The following is a 22071-nucleotide window of genomic DNA, read 5'->3' on the forward strand; positions in this document are numbered from 1 at the left end:
TGTTACAGTGAAGTTGGCGTGGCAGTGATGTGGCCGTGTTTACTTTTTCAGAGGCACGACGCGCTAGTGGTGATCTGCTTGTCGTTATGATTATGTTTTTGTCACGGTGATGTGACTGCATTGACTTTGATATGGTGGTGATGTCGACATGCCGCTGTCACGGTGAAGACGGTGTGGCGGTGACGTGGCCGTCTTTACGTTTCCATAGGCACGACGTGCTGGTGGTGATCTGCTTGTCGTTATGATTATGTTTTTGTCACAGTGATGTGATTGCGTTGACTTTGATACGGTGGTGATGTCGACGTGCCGCTGTTACAGTGAAGTTGGCGTGGCAGTGATGTGGCCGTGTTTACTTTTTCAGAGGCACGACGCGCTAGTGGTGATCTGCTTGTCGTTATGATTATGTTTTTGTCACGGTGATGTGACTGCATTGACTTTGATATGGTGGTGATGTCGACGTGCCGCTGTCACGGTGAAGACGGTGTGGCGGTAACGTGGCCGTCTTTACGTTTCCATAGGCACGACGCGCTGGTGGTGATCTGCTTGTCGTTATGATTATGTTTTTGTCACAGTGATGTGATTGCGTTGACTTTGATATGGTGGTGATGTCGACGTGCCGCTGTTACAGTGAAGTTGGCGTGGCAGTGATGTGGCCGTGTTTACTTTTTCAGAGGCACGACGCGCTAGTGGTGATCTGCTTGTCGTTATGATTATGTTTTTGTCACGGTGATGTGACTGCATTGACTTTGATATGGTGGTGATGTCGACGTGCCGCTGTCACGGTGAAGACGGTGTGGCGGTGACGTGGCCGTCTTTACGTTTCCATAGGCACGACGTGCTGGTGGTGATCTGCTTGTCGTTATGATTATGTTTTTGTCACGGTGATGTGATTGCGTTGACTTTGATACGGTGGTGATGTCGACGTGCTGCTGTTACAGTGAAGTCGGCGTGGCGGTGATGTGGCCTTGTTTACTTTTTCAGAGGCACGACGCGCTGGTGGTGATCTGCTCGTCGTTATGATTATGTTTATGTCACGGTGATGTGACTGCATTGACTTTGATATGGTGGTGATGTCGACGTGCCGCTGTCATGGTGAAGACGGTGTGGCGGTGACGTGGCCGTCTTTACGTTTCCATAGGCACGACGCACTGGTGGTGATCTGCTTGTCGTTATGATTATGTTTTTGTCACAGTGATGTGATTGCGTTGACTTTGATACGGTGGTGATGTCGACGTGCCGCTGTTACAGTGAAGTCGGCGTGGCAGTGATGTGGCCGTGTTTACTTTTTCAGAGGCACGACGCGCTAGTGGTGGTCTGCTTGTCGTTATGATTATGTTTATGGCACGGTGATGTGACTGCATTGACTTTGATATGGTGGTGATGTCGACGTGCCGCTGTCACGGTGAAGACGGTGTGGCGGTGACGTGGCCGTCTTTACGTTTCCATAGGCACGACGTGCTGGTGATGATCTGCTTGTCGTTATGATTATGTTTTTGTCACGGTGATGTGATTGCGTTGACTTTGATACGGTGGTGATGTCGACGTGCTGCTGTTACAGTGAAGTCGGCGTGGCGGTGATGTGGCCGTGTTTACTTTTTCAGAGGCACGACGCGCTGGTGGTGATCTGCTTGTCGTTATGATTATGTTTATGTCACGGTGATGTGACTGCATTGACTTTGATATGAAGGTGATGTCGACGTGCCGCTGTCACGGTGAAGTCGGTGTGGCGGTGACGTGGCCGTCTTTACGTTTCCATAGGGACGACGCGCTGGTGGTGATCTGCTTGTCGTTATGATTATGTTTTTGTCACGGTGATGTGGTTGCGTTGACTTTGATACGGTGGTGATGTCGACAAGTCGCTGTTACGGTGAAGTCGGCGTGGCGGTGATGTGGCCGTGTTTACTTTTTCAGAGGCACGACGCGCTGGTGGTGCGCTCCGAGTCGAAGGTGACGGCGGAGGTGTTGGCTGCGGGCGCGGCCGCGTCGCTGCGCGCCGTCGCCAGGGCCGGCACTGGCGTCGACAACATCGACGTCGACGCCGCCACCCGCCGCGGCGTCATCGTCCTCAAGTAAGCACACTGGATCGCTGCGGCCGCCGCTCTGCCCCGTCCAATGAACCTCCAGATCCGACCTGTCTCAATGGGTCCCTTTTACAACCATTAGCTGCACCGCATTCTTCTCGTCTGTCTCACCCATTCTGCACGCGAACACTGCGACTCTGAAACTTCCTGGCACATTAAAACTGTGTGGTGGACCGAGACTGGAACGCGGCACCTTTGCCTTTCGCGAACAAGTGCTCTACCAACTGAGCTACCCAAGCACGACTCGCGCCCCGTCTTTACAGCTTTACTTCCGCCAGTACCTCGCCTCCTACCTTCCAAACTTTACAAACGCTCTCCTGCGAACCTAGCAGAACTAGCACTGCTGAAAGAAAGGATATTGCGGAGACATGACTTAGCCACAGCCTGGGGGATGTTTCCAGAATGAGATTTTTCACTCTGCAGCGGAGTGTGCACTGATGTGAAACTTCCTGGCAGATTCTGCAAGGTTCGCAGCAGAGCTTCTGTAAAGTTTGGAAGGTAGGAGGCGAGGCACTGGCAGAAGTAAAGCTGTGAGGACGGGGTGTGAGTTGTGCTTGGGTAGCTCAGTTGGTAGAGCACTTGTCTGCGAAAGGCAAAGGTCCCGAGTTCGAGTCTCGGTCCGGCACACAGTTTTAATCTGCCAGGAAGTTTCACATCAGCGCACTCTCCGCTGCAGAGTTACAATCTCATACTGCGACTCTGGTTAAAATAATTATTGATACCTGTTTATTTGCGGCCGCACTCCTCGAATATTTTACACAAATGATTAGATCTTCTCTCTGGACAGTTACTAAACTATTCATTGACGATAGCGATTTCCCTGTTACACCAATCTCAAGTGGCAGCTCACTGTCAACCATGTCTGAGCACGGTCCCTCCTCTGAAGAGGACACGGTTGTTGTGTCAGACCCCTATTTACGTATGTGTTATGTACACTGAAGCGCCAAAGAAAGTGGTATAGGTATTCAAATATAGAGATATGTAAACAAGCAGAATACGACGTGTGGTCTGCAACGCCTAAATAAGACAAGTGTCTGGCGCAGTTGTTAGATCGGTTACTGCTGCTACAATGGCAGTTTATCAAGATTTAAGTGAGTCTGAACGTGGTGTTACAGTCTGCGCACGACCGATGGGACACAGCATCTCCGAGGTAGCCATGGAGATTTTCCCGTACGGCCATTTCACGAGTGTACCGTCAATATCAGGAATCCTGTAAAACATCGAATCTCCTACATCTCTGCGACCGGAAAAAGATCCTGCAAGAACGGGACCAACGACGTCTGAAGAGAATTGCTCAACGTGACAGAAAGGCAACCTTTCCGCAAATTGCTTCAGATTTGAATGCTGCGCCATAAACGTCAGGAAACATAATCGATGTGTGCTTTTGGAGCTGAAGGCCCACTCGTGTAGCCTCGATGACTGCACGACACAAGGCTTTATGCCTCGCCTGGGCCCTTCAACACTAACATTGGACTGTTGATGACTGGAAACTTGTTGCTTGGTCGGACGAGTCTCGTTTCAAATTGTATCGAGTGGATGGGCGTGTACGGGTATGGAGACAACCACATGAATCCATGAACCCTGCATGTCAGCAGCTGACTGTTCAAGCTGGTGGAGGCTCTCTAATGGTGTGGGGCGTGTGCAGTTGGAGTGATATGGGACCCTTGATACTTCTAGATACGACTAAGACAGGTGGCACAAACGTAAGCATCCTGTCTGATCACCTGCATCCATTCACGTCAATTGCGCATTCCGACGGACTTGTGCAATTCCAGCAGGACAACGCGGCACCCCACACGTCCAGAATTACATGTGACACGTACATAAGCATTTTGTCTGATCAGTTGCATCCATTCATGTCCATTGTGCATTCTGACGGACTTGGGCATTTCCAGCAGGACAATGCGTCACCCCACACGTCCAGAGTTGCCACAGAGTGGCTCCAGGAACGTTCATCTGCGTTTAAATACTTCCGCTCTCCTGCAAACTCCCCAGACATGAACATTTTTGAGCATATCTGGGATGCCTTGCAACGTGCTGTTCATAAGAGATGTCAACCCTTTCGTATTCTAACGGATTTGTCGACAGCCTGCAGGGTTCATGGTGTCAGTTCCCTCGAGCACTACTTCAGTCATTAGTCTAGTCCATGCCACGTCGTGTTGCGGCACTTGTACGTGCTCGCGAGGGCCCTACACGATATCAGGCAAGTGTACCAGTTTCTTTGGCTCTTCGGTGTACATACATCTAATTTTACACTATGTTGCCTCGTATTGTACTGCTGCTGAACCAGCGGCTAGCCGGGCAGGCACCTTGACTATACTTCCACCATTCGACAGAATTCTTCACGTCGCCCCCTTGACCCGCCTAAAAAGACTGAGCCAGTATCCCACTGCAATCAGTGAAGTGTTGAGCTCAAGAAAATGGAAACAGGTTTGAATTATCCCTCAGCTTAGGTTCAAAATGGTTCAAATGGCTCTGAGCATTATGGGACTTAACTTCTGAGGTCATCAGTCCCCTAACTAACCTAAGGACATGACACACATCCATGCGCGAGGCAGGAGTCGAACCTCTCAGCTTAGGAATATGCAGTAAGCTTCCATAAGCTATACAGTTTCCTCTAGGATGACAGGTGTTTAGCATTAAGTGATGATAATTTGTTGTCATTCTGTACTGTCTGTTGTCTAACTAACCATTCACCGTGTTTCGCCTGTTCCAGCACTCCCGGCGGCAACTCCGTGAGCGCCTGCGAACTCACCTGCTCTCTCATCACCGTGCTCGCCAGGTCAGTAAGTCCACAAGACTCACCGCTGTCTCAAACCATGTTTGTGTTTTTCATTTGACTGCAGCTTCGATACACTATTCAGGATGTAAACACATAAAACTGCAGCCAGTCACTTTTTTGAATCAGCAGCAGCAGCAGCACTCCGTCTTCAGGCCACAAGTGGCCCATCGCGACCATCCGACCGCCGTGTCATCCTCAGTGGAGGATGCGGATAGGAGGGGCGTGTGGTCAGCACACTGCTCTCTCGGTCGTTATGATGGTTCTCTGTGACCGGAGCCGCTACTTCTCACTCAAGAAACTCCTCAGTTTGCCTCACAAGGGCTGAGTGCACCCCGCTTGCCAACAGCGCTCGGCAGGCTGGACGGTCACCCATCCAAGCGTTAGCCCAGCCGGACAGCGCTTAACTTCGGTGATTTGACGGGAACCGGTGTATCCATTGCGGCAAGGCCGTTGCCACTTTCTTGAATAGTTATTTATTATTCCACTAACCGGTTTTCTAACCTTTTCAGGTTTATCTTCAGATGGTTTTCTGCAAGTTACATCACTGTTTCTAGCATAATGCTGGGCACTAACTCTGTGACAAAAATGGAACACGCTTTAGTCTATCGCCATGAGTATTGTTTATCTGTCGATAGGGATGCAAAATTTTTAGTTTTATACTTACTGCGACAATATGGGCGCCTTTTTTCTGTTAGTGTCCATCTCTCTGCCTCCATTTCGATGGCCAGTTGGTATATCACTTCACACACTTTTACACAATTTGTACACATTTACACTGTGATCGCGAAACTTTGCCAGCATCCAGCGTGTGCTATACAACTGTTGCTTGTCACAAAGATCTTGACAAAAGATATGACACAGGTCTACTTTGGTCACAGATACTATTTGTTTTTGTTTCGCCCTATATCGACTTTAAAACATAAAAACAAAAACAAATAACATCACTGAGCAAAGTAGGCCCATGTCATATCGTTTGTCAAAATCTTCGTAACAAGCATAGAGCAAGTAGCCAGCATCATGCTGGAAATAGTGATGTAGCTTCCAGAAAACCATCTGAAAATGAACCTCAAAATATTCGAAAACCGGTTAATGGAATAATAAATAACTATTCAAGAAAGTGACTGGTTGCAGTTTTATGTATTACATGCTATTCAGACGTAAACAACTACACTCTTCAGCTTTCAACAATTACTCTGTTCAACCATCGTCAGTTACAACAACAAACTGACTTTTCTAGAAGGGTATGAACGTGCAAATTACTTAAGAACAACACTTTTTCACTATTAGCGAAATAGGGCAGCTGCATAAAGTCTGAATATAGCAAAAATAATTAAATTTTTCTTCAGGAAAAATGTTTACAAACAGGTCTGCACAGTAGAACTCTTTGACATACAATCAATTATGTTAATTTCCGATATGTTAGTTTTGAAATGATATTATTCAAGAAAAGTTTGTTAATTAAGGAATAAAGTCGTGATTTCTGTATAGGTCCTTGGTCGTATTTTACAATTGCTTCTCAGCCATCTAAGGAATGAGTTACTGTTCTGTACTAAGAGACTAATAATGCTCGTAGAAATGATTTTCTGGACATCCTAAGATCTGCAAGGAATTGTTCGCTGTGTTGCTGGAACCTGGGACATGCGAGGATTAAATGATGAACATCTCACACAGCTGTGTTACTGCAATCAGAAATGTCTGGCTTTCGGAACAGGAGAGGCACCACAGGACATTTTAATTTGCACTGTCTATACTTTTACAAATAAATTCATAAAACTTTGTCAGCATGACCAGGAACTATTCAGGATTCATACTCATAGCAGTGGAAGTTCAAAAACATAACAAAATAATTTTTTTTACATGTGGAATTTCATAATTTTTTCACTTATTATTGGCTGCATTTGTTACTAAAGGTACACTTTTCTTCATAAACAAGGGAGATTCTTCGATGAATTCTGCACAGCATACAAACTATACTAACATAAGTATGAAACTCTAGAATTTTCCAAATCTGTTAAAAACTGTGGTAAAAATTCAGACAATTAAATATGAAATTTGAGTTTTTTCTAAACAAGAAGTTTAAAATTTAACAGATCACTCATTCTTTCATTAATTAAATCAATTCTGTATTGTTCACTCGCTCCATGGCTTGTAAAATGAGAGCGTGTATGTCATACCGTCATACAAACAACGTACAGCGCAAGGTTAGCGCCTGGTGGACACAATTGTAACTAATGTGTTTTCCCGAGTAAATCGGTCCCGCATTAACGCATTAGCATATCTACCAAGTTCCACTGTTGTGCGATAGTTACAAGCCACACTAAAGGCGTTGAACAGGTGCACTTTAATTATCAACACTCGATACGAAGTTCTGTACATGTGACCGACAATATTCTCAAATACGTTTGCTTACTTCATAATCTCACTGGCCGAGGACGTACTGAACATTATCATGTTGTGAAAACAAGTTGAAATTCGAATTTGACTATTTTCCGACCGTGAATGTAAAGGTTTTTAACTACCGTTATCAGTCACAAAATGTGTTAAGTAGTGTATCATTCATTTATTGTGGGAGGTGATTCGAGGTTATACCTCATCATCAGGCTATATGGCACTACAAAAACAATTTCACAATAGGATCATGCAGATCTTAAACAGTCTTTTCATAAATGCTGTGGTTATCCTGGGGAAGAAGAAGAGAAGACCAAGTAAGAATCGATGTCACTTTGCAAGCTGGACTAATGTTTGCATGAAAATGTTTTGTAACAGTCACTCACTTTGTTCTTCTGGCGTGCCAGGAAACGCCTCAGCTCATTACAACGAGACTGTCACTCCATAAGAACAAAGTGAGTGACTGTTACAAAACATTTTCATGCAAACATCAGTCCAGCTTGCAGAGTGACATTGATTCTTACTTGGTCTTCTCTTCTTCTTCCACAGGATAATCACAGCATTTATAAAAAGACTGTTTAAGATCTGCATGATCCTATTGTGAAATTGTTTTTCTAATGCCATAAGGCCTGATGGTGAGGTATAGGCCTACCCTCGAAACACGTCGCACAGTAAATGAATGATATATTAGTTAACAAATTTTGTGATTGGTAGTGGTACATCTACGTGATTACTCTGCTATTCACAATAAAATTCCTGGCAGAGGGTTCAATGAACTACCTTCAAGCTATCTCTCTACCGTTCCACTCTCCAACGGCACGTAGCGAAAACGAGCATTTAAATTTTTCTGTGCGAGCCCTGATTTCTCTTATTTTATCGTGATGATCATTTCTCCCTATGTAGGTGGGTGCCAACAGAATGTTTTCGCAATCGGAGGAGAAAACTGGTGATTGAAATTTCATGAGAAGGTACTGTCGCAACGAAAAACGCCTTTGTTTTACTGATTGCCACTTCAGTTCACGTAACATGTCTGTGAAACTATCTCCCCTATTTCGCGATAATACAAAACGAGCTGCCCTTCTTTGTACTTTTTCGATGTCATCCGTCACTCCCTCACCTCACAGCAATACTCCATAATAGGGCGGACAAGCGTGGTGTAAGCAGTCTCTTTCGTAGACCTGTTTCACCTTAGGTATTTAGAAACCTTTACATAAGTTTAAATTCAACAGATGTCACACATCCAGACTCCAGCTGCAAGTCCAAGCCAACGGGCCACGAATATTCCCAAACTCTTACAAACTTGCCTCAAACCATTGTATTACTGTGAAAATAAACTTTTTCATATACGTGTTATCCCCGATTTAACTTCCACTTCATCCGAAATTTGTCCAAAAGCAACCGTATTATGATGCCTTGTGTCTCTATGATCGGACAAAACAAACATGGCAAATATTTGACCAATTTACACTTCCAGTACCCATGCTCGATACTGCCGGAGAGAAGTGTAGCACGATTTTTGGAAGCTCCTTCTGCCGCTGCTCAGCTGTATACTAAGCATGGCTCAGAGCAGTGGCCCAATAAATGTAAAAACTGCTATAGGAAAGCTGTTGACAGGTTCCGCCGTTATGGTAGCGCCGTAGCTCCTGTCCTTTATACGTAAGCAGCCTCATGTGCCTCTGCGGAGAACGCCTGCGCTGCAGGCAACCTGCAGCACACATATACTCTACAGGTTGTATCAGCGTTGTAAACAAGGAGTCGCTATCGTCACCAAGTTTTACACAGAAAACGCACGAACAAGTTAAAGACTGCTCTGCTCTCTACGACTTTATTCGTACTTACAGGAATCAGTTTCTTAAAACAATACGATACAGCTCTGGAAAATACTCGAAAACTTTGAAGTGTGTGTGTATCCTAGCGGTGGTAGATATAAGCGGTAATCAAAAAGTTTCCCTTCCTACAGTCCAGACTACGATCGACGCACCATATTGAAGATACCCGTTTGGGAAACACCGTGGCCTGCTGCGTGAAGAAATCCGTAACTGCCTGCAAGCACAACCTCGGCCGTACAAGGCTTATTTAAAGGGACCTGTTGTTGTTGTTGTGGTCTCCAGTCCTGAGACTGGTTTGATGCAGCTCTCCATGCTACTCTATTCTGTGCAAGCTTCTTCATCTCTCAGTACCTACTGCAGCCTACATCCTTCTGAATCTGCTTAGTGTATTCATCTCTTGGTCTCCCTCTACGATTTTTACCCTCCACGCTGCCCTCCAATACTAAATTGGTGATCCCTTGATGCCTCAGAACATGTCCTACCAACCGATCCCTTCTTCTGGTCAAGTTGTGCCACAAACTTCTCTTCTCCCCAATCCTATTCAGTACTTCCTCATTAGTTATGTGATCTACCCATCTAATCTTCAGCATTCTTCTGTAGCACCACATTTCGAAAGCTTCTATTCTCTTCTTGTCCAAACTATTTATCGTCCATGTTTCACTTCCATACATGGCTACACTCCACACAAATACTTTCAGAAATGACTTCCTGACATTAAAATCTATACTCGATGTTAACAAATTTCTCTTCTTCAGAAACGTTTTCCTTGCCATTGCCAGTCTACATTTTATATCCTCTCTACTTCGACCATCATCAGTTATTTTACTACCCAAATAGCAAAACTCATTTACTACTTTAAGCGTCTCGTTTCCTAACCTAATTCGCTCAGCATCACCCGATTTAACTCGACTACATTCCGTTATCCTCGGTTTGCTTTTGTTGATGTTCATCTTATATCCTCCTTTCAAGACACTATCCATTCCGTTCAGATGCTTTTCTGGTCTTTCGCTGTCTCTGACAGAATTTCATTGTGATCGGCAAACCTGAAAGTTTTTGAAACTTCCTGGCAGATTGAAACTGTGTGCCGGACCGAGACTCGAACTAGGGACCTTTGCCTTTCGCGGGCAAGTGCTCTCGGTCCGGCACACAGTTTTAATCTGCCAGAAAGTCTCATATGAGCGCACACTCCACTGTAGAGTGAAAATTTCATTCTGAAAGTTTTCATTTCTTCTCCATGGATTTTACTTCCTACTCCGAAATTTTCTTTTGTTTCCTTTACTGCTTGCTCAATATACAGCTGGAATAACATCGGGGAGAGCCTACTACCCTGTCTCAGTCCCTTCCCAACCACTGCTTCCCTTTCATGTCCCTCGACTCTTATAACTGCCATCTGGTTTCCGTACAAATTGTAAATAGCCTTTCGCTTCCTGTATTTTACCCCTGCCACCTTCAGAATTTGAAACAGAGTATTCCAGTCAACATTGTCAAAAGCTTTCTGTAAAACTACAGATGCTAGATATGTAGGTTTACCTTTCCTTAATGTACACTACTGGCCCTTAAAATTGCTACACCACGAAGATGACGAGCTACAGACGCGAAATTTAACCAACAGGAGGAACAGGCTGTGATATGCAAATGATTAGCTTTTCAGAGCATTCACACAAGGTTGGCGCCGGTGGCGACACCTACAACGTGCCGACATGAGGAAAGTTTTCAACCGACTTCTCATACACAAACAGCAGTTGACCAGCGTTGCCTGGTGAAACGTTGTTGTGATGCCTCGTGTAAGGAGGAGAAATGCGTACCACCACGTTTCCGACTTTGATAAAGGTCGGATTGTAGCCTATCGCGATTGCGGTTTATCGTATCGCGATCGTATGCGGACGTTTGCAAGACAACAACCATCTGCACCATCAGTTCGACGACGTTTGCAGCAGCATTGACTATCAGCTCGGGGACCACGGCTGCGGTTACCGTTGACGTTGCATCACAGACAGGAGCGCCTGCGATGGTGTCCTCAACGACGAACCTGGGTGCACAGATGGTAAAACGCCATTTTTTCGGATGAATCCAGATTCTGTTGACAGCATCATGATGCTCGCATCCGTGTTTGGCGACATCGCGGTGAACGCACATTGGAAGCGTGTATTCGTCATCGCCATACTGGCGTATCACCCGACATGATGGTATGGGGTGCCATTGGTTACATGTCTCGGTCACCTCTTGTTCGCACTGAACAGTGGACGTTACATTTCAGATGTGTTACGACCCGTGGCTCTACCCTTCATTCGATCCCTGCGAAACCCTACATTTTCAGTATCATTTTATGCGTTTGGTAGTTTACTAGTCGATGTTGTTGTGGTCTTCAGTCTTGAGACTGGTTTGATGCAGCTCTCCATGCTACTCTATCCTGTGCAAGCTTTTTCATCTCCCAGTACCTACTGCAACCTACATCCTTCTGAATCTGCTTAGTGTATTCATCTCTTGGTCTCCCTCTACGATTTTTACCCTCCACGCTGCCCTCCAATACTAAATTGGTGGTCCCTTGATGCCTCAGAACATGTCCTACCAACCGATCCCTTCTTCTGGTCAAGTTGTGCCACAAACTTCTCTTCTCCCCAATCCTATTCAATACTTCCTCATTAGTTATGTAATCTACCCATCTAATCTTCAGCATTCTTCTGTAGCACCACATTTCGAAAGCATCTATTCTCTTCTTGTCCAAACTATTTATCGTCCATGTTTCACTTCCATACATGGCTACACTCCATACGAATACTTTCAGAAATGACTTCCTGACACTTAAATCAATACTGGATGTTAACAAATTTCTCTTCTTCAGAAACGCTTTCCTTGCCATTGCCAGCCTACATTTTATATCCTCTCTACTTCGACCATCATCAGTTATTTTGCTCCCCAAATAGCAAAACTCCATTACTACTTGAAGTGCCTCATTTCCTAATCTAATTCCAGCATCACCCGACTTAATTAGACTACATTCCATTATCCTTGTTTTGCTTTTGTTGATGTTCATCTTATATCCTCCTTTCAAGACACTGTCCATTCCATTCAACTGCTCTTCCAAGTCCTTTGCTGTCTCTGACAGAATTACAATGTCATCGGCGAACCTCAAAGTTTTTATTTCTTCTCCATGGATTTTAATACCTACTCCGAATTTTTCTTTTGTTTCCTTTACTGCTTGCTCAATATACAGATTGAACAACATCGGGGAGAGGCTACAACCCTGTCTTACTCCCTTCCCAACCACTGCTTCCCTTTCATGTCCCTCGACTCTTATAACTGCCATCTGGTTTCTGTACAAATTGTAAATAGCCTTTCGCTCCCTGTATTTTACCCCTGCCACCTTTAGAATTTGAAAGAGAGTATTCCAGTCAACATTGTCAAAAACTTTCTCTAAGTCTACAAATGCTAGAAACGTAGGTTTGCCTTTCCTTAATCTTTCTTCTAAGATAAGTCGTAAGGTCAGTATTGCCTCACGTGTTCCAGTGTTTCTATGGAATCCAAACTGATCTTCCCCGAGGTTGGCTTCTACTAGTTTCTCCATTCGTCTGTAAAGAATTCGTGTTAGTATTTTGCAGCTGTGACTTATTAAGCTGATAGTTCGGTAATTTTCACATCTGTCAACACCTGCTTTCTTTGGGATTGGAATTATTATATTCTTCTTGAAGTCTGAGAGTATTTCGCCTGTTTCATACATCTTGCTCACCAGATGGTAGAGTTTTGTCAGGACTGGCTCTCCCACGGCCGTCGGTAGTTCCAATGGAATATTGTCTACTCCGGGGGCCTTGTTTCGACTCAGGTCTTTCAGTGCTTTGTCAAACTCTTCACGCAGTATCATATCTCCCTACTAGTCGATGGTTATGCATATTACATTATCTGTGATGATAAAAATTAGTAGACTGCCAAATAACATTGTAAATTTAATAAAAGTTTATCCGATTACACGCGTTTTCCCCATTGTATCAATTGTAATATAAATAATAAAGAAAATGACTGTGTTGCAAACAAAAAAACAAAAAAACAAAAAAAAAACAGACGAACGGAACTCGATTCAGCGGCTTGAACGCCAAACACTAAAAATAAAAGTTTTATTCCATATTGTTCATTCAATTTGTTCAGGGCGGACGCCCAATGACAACCGCTCAGTTCGTTCAATGATGTCTTCGCTCAGCTTGTTTTAGTAGAAAGGGTAGCTAACGCTCTGACTGAACACGATTTTTTTTTTCAAATCTCATTTTGTTCTCTTTTATTCGTTGTATCTGCTCGGGGCGGATGTCGTAAGACTCCCGTTTCGGTTCGTTGTTGGTGGGTGAACTCAGTTATTTTATTACAGAGGGCAGCTAACCCCCTGAACACGCTGAGCTACCGTGCCGGCTTAATTTGTTCTATATTTTTCGCTGAATTTGTTCAGGGCGTATGTCTGATGACACCCTTTCAGTTTGTTCGTTCATCCGTTCGCTCAGTTTTTTATTATAAAGGTAGGCAAGGCGGTCTTTTTTGTAATCTCAAATTGTTAGTTATTGTTCGTTTCAATTGTTCATGGCGGACGTCACCTGACGCCCATTGAAGTTCGTTATTGATCCATTCACTCAGTTTTTTTTTTATTATAGAGAGTAGCTAACCCTCTGGCCGAACACGCTGAGCTACCGTGCCGCCACCACTCGGCTGCAGCCGCTTCATGGTTAAAATGGCCTCACACAGGTATATACACTCCTGGAAATTGAAATAAGAACACCGTGAATTCATTGTCCCAGGAAGGGGAAACTTTATTGACACATTCCTGGGGTCAGATACATCACATGATCACACTGACAGAACCACAGGCACATAGACACAGGCAACAGAGCATGCACAATGTCGGCACTAGTACAGTGTATATCCACCTTTCGCAGCAATGCAGGCTGCTATTCTCCCATGGAGACGATCGTAGAGATGCTGGATGTAGTCCTGTGGAACGGCTTGCCATGCCATTTCCACCTGGCGCCTCAGTTGGACCAGCGTTCGTGCTGGACGTGCAAACCGCGTGAGACGACGCTTCATCCAGTCCCAAACATGCTCAATGGGGGACAGATCCGGAGATCTTGCTGGCCAGGGTAGTTGACTTACACCTTCTAGAGCACGTTGGGTGGCACGGGATACATGCGGACGTGCATTGTCCTGTTGGAACAGCAAGTTCCCTTGCCGGTCTAGGCATGGTAGAACGATGGGTTCGATGACAGTTTGGATGTACCGTGCACTATTCAGTGTCCCCTCGACGATCACCAGTGGTGTACGGCCAGTGTAGGAGATCGCTCCCCACACCATGATGCCGGGTGTTGACCCTGTGTGCCTCGGTCGTATGCAGTCCTGATTGTGGCGCTCACCTGCACGGCGCCAAACACGCATACGACCATCATTGGCACCAAGGCAGAAGCGACTCCCATCGCTGAAGACGACACATCTCCATTCGTCCCTCCATTCACGCCTGTCGCGACACCACTGGAGGCGGGCTGCACGATGTTGGGGCGTGAGCGGAAGACGGCGTAACGGTGTGCGGGACCGTAGCCCAGCTTCATGGAGACGGTTGCGAATGGTCCTCGCCGATACCCCAGGAGCAACAGTGTCCCTAATTTGCTGGGAAGTGGCGGTGCGGTCCCCTACGGCACTGCGTAGGATCCTACGGTCTTGGCGTGCATCCGTGCGTCGCTGCGGTCCGGTGCCAGGTCGACGGGCACGTGCACCTTCCGCCGACCACTGGCGACAACATCGATGTACTGTGGAGACCTCACGCCCCACGTGTTGAACAATTCGGCGGTACGTCCACCCGGCCTCCCGCATGCCCACTATACGCCCTCGCTCAAAGTCCGTCAACTGCACATACGGTTCACGTCCACGCTGTCGCGGCATGCTACCAGTGTTAAAGACTGCGATGGAGCTCCGTATGCCACGGCAAACTGGCTGACACTGACGGCGGCGGTGCACAAATGCTGCGCAGCTAGCGCCATTCGACGGCCAACACCGCGGTTCCTGGTGTGTCCGCTGTGCCGTGCGTGTGATCATTGCTTGTACAGCCCTCTCGCAGTGTCCGGAGCAAGTATGGTGGGTCTGACACACCGGTGTCAATGTGTTCTTTTTTCCATTTCCAGGAGTGTATATCTGACGACCGAAATTATCTTGCGATTTTCTCAGTAACGCTTGAGAAGTACGGGATGGTGGTTACACATTTTGTTGTCCTCGTGGACTACTACGAGTGTACAAAGTCGGAAGTAAATCCGCATTCCACACCGAGCGAGGTGGCGCAGTGGTTAGCACACTAGACTCGCATTCGGGAGGATGACGGTTCAATCCCGCGTCTAGACATTCTGATTTAGGTTTTCCGTGATTTCCCTAAATCACTCCAGGCAAATGCCGGGATGGTTCCTCTGAAGGGGCACGGCCGACTTCCTTCCCCATCCTTCCCTAAACTGATGAGACTGATGACCTCGCTGTTTGGTCTCTTCCCCCAAACAACCCAACCCCAACCCAACCCAAAATCCGCATTCCAAACGTCGCGGCCTCCCCTTGTGAGTACAAAACTGCACTGTGTAAAAATTGGGACTTTGTACGGACGCTTATGACCGTGCAGTTTAGCGCCCCACAGGCCAGACATATTCATCATCATGATGATCTGCGGTGTGTCGTTTCAGGAACGTGCCGGCGGCGTGCCAGTCGCTGAAGGAGGGCCGCTGGGAGCGCAGCAAGCTGGCCGGCTCCGAGTTGAGCGGCAAGACGCTCGCCGTGCTGGGGCTGGGCCGCATCGGCAGGGAGGTGGCGGCGCGCATGCGCGCCTTCGGCATGACGGTGAGTGCGGCTCCACCCCCACCTGCCTCCCTACTACACGGGCTCCACCCCCACCTGCCTCCCTACTACACGGGCTCCACCCCCACCTGCCTCCCTACTACACGGGCTCCACCCCCACCTGCCTCCCTACTACACGGGCTCCACCCCGACCCCCTTCCTACACTTCACTTTTCATTGGCTTTCGGGGCACTCCCACACAGCCAACAGCGGTGGAGTCAATTACACTGATGAGCCGGAACGTTACGACCACCTCCTTAATAGCTTGTCTGTCCGTCTTTGGAACAAAATACGTTTGTCGTCTTCGGAACGAAATACCACATGATCAAAAAGTCAGTGTACATTTGAAAACTGAATAAATCGCGGAATAATGTAGATAGAGAGTTCCAAATTGACACACATGCTTGAAATGACATGGGGTTTTATTAGAACCAAAAAATACAGACGTTCAATAAATGTCCGACAGATGGCGCTTCATCTGAACGGAATAGCAGTAATTTGCATAACAAAGTAAGACAAAGTAAAGATGATGTTCTTAGCAGGAAACGCTCAATATGTCCACCATCATTCCTCAACGATAGCTGTAGACGAGGAATAATGTTGTGAACAGCACTGTAAAGCATGTCCGGAGTTATGGCGAGGCATTGGCGTTGGGTGTTGTCTCTCAGCATCCCTAGATTTGTCAGTCGATCACGATACACTTGCGACTTCAGATAACCCCAAAGCCAATAATCGCACGGACTGAGGTCTGGGGACCTGGGAGGCCAAGCATGACGAAAGTGGCGGCTGAGAACACGATCATCACCAAACGACGCGCGCAAGAGATCTTTCACGCGTCTAGCAATATCGGTCGTTTTTTTTTTCCTAATAAAACCCGATGTCATTCCAACCATGTGTGTCAATTTTTACCTCTCTATCTACATTATTCCTTGGTTTATTAAGTTTTCAGATTTATACTGACTTTTTGATCACCCGGTACATCACTCATTCTGCCTATAAGGGATCCGGTAGTTCCATGGTAGGTTAGTGGAGATACACTATGTGAACAAAAGTATCCGGACAGCCCCAGAAACATTTTTCGTATCGGGCCACTACTGCCAGCAACCTCAGTAGTCATTAGACATCGTGAGAGAGCAGAATGGATCGCTCCGCAGAACTCGCGGACTTCGAACGTGGTCAGGTGATTCGGTGTGACTTGTGTCATACGTCTGTACGCGAGATTTCCAGACTCCTAAACATCCCTAAGTCCACTATTTCCAATGTGGTAGTGAAGTGGAAATGTGAAGCGACATGTACAGCACAAAACCGTACAGGCTGACCTCGTCTGTTCACTGACAGAGACCGCCCACAGTTGAAGAGGGTCGTAATGTGTAATAGGCAGAAATCTATCCAGACCGTCACACAGGAATCCCAAACTGCATCAGCATCCACTGCAAGTACTTCGACGGTCAGGCCGGAGGTGGGAAAACTTGGATTTCACAGTTGAACTGCTGCTCATAAGCCACACAGCACGCCAATAAATGCCAAACGTCGCTTCGCTTGGTGTGAGGAGTGTAAACAGTGGACGGATGTGGTACTGTTTTTCATGGAGTTGGCTTGCACCCCTTGTTGTTTTGAGTGGCACTACCACAACAGAGGCCTGCCTACTTTCATGTTTTAAGCACATTCTTGCTTCCCACTGTTGAAGGGCAATTCTGGGATGGTGACTGCATCTTTCAGCGTGATCGATTACCTGTTCGTAATGCACGGTCTGTGGCGGAGTGGTTGCACGACAATAACATCCCTGTAATTGACTGGCCTGCACAGGGTCCTGACCTGGATCCTATAGAACACCTTTGGGATGTTTTGGAATGCCGACTTCATGCCAGGCCTCACTGACCGACATCGATACCTCTCCTTAGTGCAGCGCTCCGTGAGTAATGGGCTGCCATTCCCCAAGAAAACTTCCAGCAGCTGATTGAATGTATGCCTGCGAGAGCCGAAGCTGTCATCGAGGCTAAGGGTGAGCAAACACCATACTGAATTCCAGCACTACCGATGGAGGGCGCCACCAACTTGTAACTCATTTTCAGCCAGCTCTCCGGATACTTTTGATGGCATACTGTATGAGGCCATAGATGTCTACACACAGGCCACGTAATTCACGTAAATAACGGGCCCCTGATTTGTGTATGCGGTGATGGTGCCCGATCGTGATCCAGATAAATGCTTGTTCAAAATGTTAAAATATGAAGTACATGGCTAGATTACAATATTCACGAAAGATGGGCACAAAGTACCCAGCACTGGTATTGCTAGCGTTAAGATAATTATCTGTAAAATTAATTTAACATAAGACACTTATAATACTAGTTGACTCACTCCATATTCAAGCCTTGTACAATAATACCAAAACTTATGCTGTTATCCATATATATGGTATATCTACACCTTTTGAAAAACATAAACAGAATACCATACCTTAAACAAAATCGTGAAATGTAACGTATCAGATGTTCAAATGTGTGTGAAATCTTATGGGACTTAACAGCTAAGGTCATCAGTCCTTAAGCTTACACACTACTTAACCTTAACTATCCTAAGGACAAACACACACACACCCATGCCCGAGGGAGGACTCGAACCTCCGCTGGGACCAGCCGCACAGTCCGTGACTGCAGCGCTTGAGACTGCTCGGCTAATCCCGCAAGGCTGTAATGTATCAAAATCATCATAATTCACCATGCCTCTCCACAGAAATTCCACTTTTTTTTTTCTCTCGCCAGTTCAGTGCAAGCCGGCCGCATTGGCCGAGTGGTTCTAGGCGTTACAGTCTGGAACCACGCGACCGCTACAGTCGCAGGTTCGAATCCTGCCTTGGGCATCGATGTGTGTGATGTCCTTAGGTTAGTTAGGTTAAGTGGTTCCAAGCTCTAGGAGACTGATGACCTCAGAAGTTAAGTCCCATAGTGCTCAGAGCCATTTTTCGCAGCTACAACCCTCTGATATGTTTCTACTAAACCCCTTCATTCGTTGCCCACTGCTGCCCCTCCAGTGACCAGAACTGGAATCATCCAACACGCGATTTACGAATTTCTTATTCCATTTCAACCTCATCAGTGCCGACCCGTATGGACTCCCGTACCCTGTGGACAGCACGTCATTGGAAGTCCGAGCACATTGCAATGGACTGGGTGCAGCAACACGTTAATTAATTGGGCTTATCCTTTCTTCCCCCGCTCCATTTTCAGTCTGAGCTCATGCGTGTGTGGTAATGTTCCGAAACATCACTCGAGCGATTTGGCCACACTGTGAAACTGGAGGCAGTGTTTCATGTTGTGAATAGCGGAAGATGGTATGTGAGCAGACAGATGAACTGACGGGACACGTGTTTGTGTGTTACAGACGATCGGCTTCGACCCTCTGGTGAGCGCCGAGGCGGCCCAGCAGTTCGGCGTGGAGAAGCTGGAGCTGGAAGAGATCTGGCCACGCGCCGACTACATCACCGTGCACACACCGCTCATCCCGCAGACCAGAAGTGAGTTTCTCGACACTGCCTCGTGATTCGTCATACCATTTCCAACACACAACACTGCCTTCTCAAATGTACCTCTACAGGTCACATGTAAACAGCTGTCATATGTATCACAAAAACGTAACTCGTCTCCTGAATAGAAGTTTGTGCAACTTTTCTTCTACTGTCACACTGCACATAACAAAATTAATGTTAACCTGACGGAATTATATTTTCCTTGAGACGGGGATGGCAAACAGAATTTATCCCCTCAATAATAATCAGATCCAGATTATTATTAAAGATTCGAGCTGCAGCCTTTCATTTCTGATTTCCAAAAGTCATAGGCACTTCAAGCTGAAATTTCTGTTTAACGTTAATAACATGACAAAAAATTGCCCCAATAATGGTACTATCATATTGTATTCAACTAAGAACCTTTATTTGAACCATTATCATTTTAAGAATTATTACTGGGGCAATAGGAGGTTTAAATCAAACATCTTTACGACAACTTCTAGGACACTCTTCAATTAGACATTTAGGGTGAATAATCAGATCCTTAAAAGTCAGAGAAAACATCTGGGAACTATACTTTATTATTTATTTATTCAAGCAAATAAATTTATTCTTTATAAATCAGATTTATTCAGCTAGAAAAGTAAGAACTGAAATTAAATTCATAATTTTTTTATCCCTACTATCTGTAGGTGGTTTACCATCATTTCTTGGATTCCTACCAAAATGAATTGTAATACAATCATTAATAGAAAACAACATAACAACCATTATAACTATTATAGTCCTACTAACTACAATTACACTTTATTATTACATACGTATTAGATTCTCAGCCTTAATTACATCATATACCAAAAATTCATGATCTATAAAGATAAATTCTCAAAAATCAAGAATTATTCTTCCTATAACCGTAATAATTTCAACAATAGGATTGATTTCAACATCAACCTTAATCTCATTATACTAAGGACTTAAGTTAATTAAACTAATAACCTTCAAAGTTATAATTAAAAGAATAATCTTTTAGGCCTTAGTGAAACTTTACATCTCTAGAATTGCAGTCCAGAATCATAATTGATTATAAGACCAAAGTATGGTAAGAGAGAAAATATCTCATAAGTAGATTTACAGTCTACCGCCTAAACTTCAGCCATCTTAGTGCAAAAATGATTATTCTCAACAAACCATAAGGACATTGGTACTTTATACTTTCTGTTTGGAGCATGGGCAGGAATAGTAGGAACATCAACAAGAATACTTATTCGTGCTGAACTAGGTCCACCAGGATCTCTAATTGGAGATGACCAGATTTATAATGTTATTATTGCAGTCCATGCATTTGTAATATTTTTCTTCATAGTAATGCCCATTATAATTGGTGGATTTGTTAATTGACTTGTACCATTAATAATTGGTGCACCAGATATAGCATTCCCACGAAGAAATAATATACGTTTTTGATTAGTACCACCCTCATTAACCCTTCTTCTTACATCTTCTATAGTAGATAACGGTGCTGGTACAGGATGAACAGTTTATCCTGAGTTGCTTTATCTTTGATAATAATAGAAGCTGAAGAAATGAATTAAAATTTGTGACACAGGTCACCTGCTTGGTAGGCAGATGTGCTAGCCATTACCCCACTGTAGCAGTGTAGTCGAGATACCCACATGGAATACCCTAGTCCACTGCCCTCCCGACACAAACTTCAGGTCATGCCTTCAGCCTGTTTTCCAGTTCTTAAATTCTCTTTATTGCCAAAGTTATCTGGTATCGGAATAACAACCCCGCTTTGTACATAACGGAGAAATCCTGCCTGTATCTCAAATGTAGGTGATCTATTGATCTATAGAATTACATTTTCCTTGAGACATATGAGTCTCAGCTATAGCTTCAATAAAGATAGGAGCTGAAGAAATGAATTAAAATTTGTGACACAACTGCAACTTGAACCTGTGCTAGCCGTTACACGCTTGCAGCAGTGTAGCTTATCAATCATAGATAGGTCACTTACATTTGAGCTACAGGCAGGATTTTCCCATTACATACAAGGCTGGAATGCTATTCCAATACCTGAGAGCCTCAGCAATACTGACGATTTAAGAAGGGGAAAATAAACTGAAGGCGTGACTGAAGTGCTAGGGAGGGCATTGGAATAGGGTAGTCCATGTAGTTTTGTCAGCTACACTGTTACGGTGATGTTATAGCCAGCACATCAGCCTAGTATGCAGCAGACCTGGGTTCAAGTCCCATGTGGGGTACGAATTTTAATTCATTTCTTCAGGATTCATCATTATACAAAATTAATTGTGATTCTGAGGTATAGATCTTCGTAGTGACAAAAATGTCAACCTTTTGAAGGACATCACTGTCAGCTGTGACTGTTTGAATAATTTCTTTATAAAACACACTGAAATTTTTTCCATTTAGCTATTTTAAAGTAGAAGAGAGAGAAAATTTAGTGTTTCAGCACATGTCACAGTTTTGAAAACATCAGTGATGTGTCATCATCACACTGTGTGAACATAAGAAGTTCTTTGATGTCATTTATGCAAAAGATGCAAACAATGTAAAACATTATGCCTATACATGATATAAAAAGATATACATTTGTAGCACTTTCGAAAATTTGACATG

The 22071-nt window shown here is 45.1% G+C and overlaps 1 protein-coding gene across 1 annotated transcript in view; it reads left to right on the top strand.

The window, feature by feature from the left end:
* LOC124719945 (D-3-phosphoglycerate dehydrogenase) overlaps positions 1-22071 on the top strand; it is an 84504-nt gene that overhangs the window by 45760 nt on the left and 16673 nt on the right. Inside the window, exons 2-5 of the mRNA XM_047245146.1 lie at positions 1912-2069; positions 4798-4863; positions 15767-15920; positions 19302-19434. Of these exons, the coding sequence (XP_047101102.1) occupies positions 1912-2069; positions 4798-4863; positions 15767-15920; positions 19302-19434 (511 nt within the window). The remainder of the gene's footprint in view (positions 1-1911; positions 2070-4797; positions 4864-15766; positions 15921-19301; positions 19435-22071) is intronic.

Source organism: Schistocerca piceifrons, chromosome 11 (genome assembly GCF_021461385.2).
Source record: "Schistocerca piceifrons isolate TAMUIC-IGC-003096 chromosome 11, iqSchPice1.1, whole genome shotgun sequence".
Classification (NCBI taxonomy): domain Eukaryota; kingdom Metazoa; phylum Arthropoda; class Insecta; order Orthoptera; family Acrididae; genus Schistocerca; species Schistocerca piceifrons.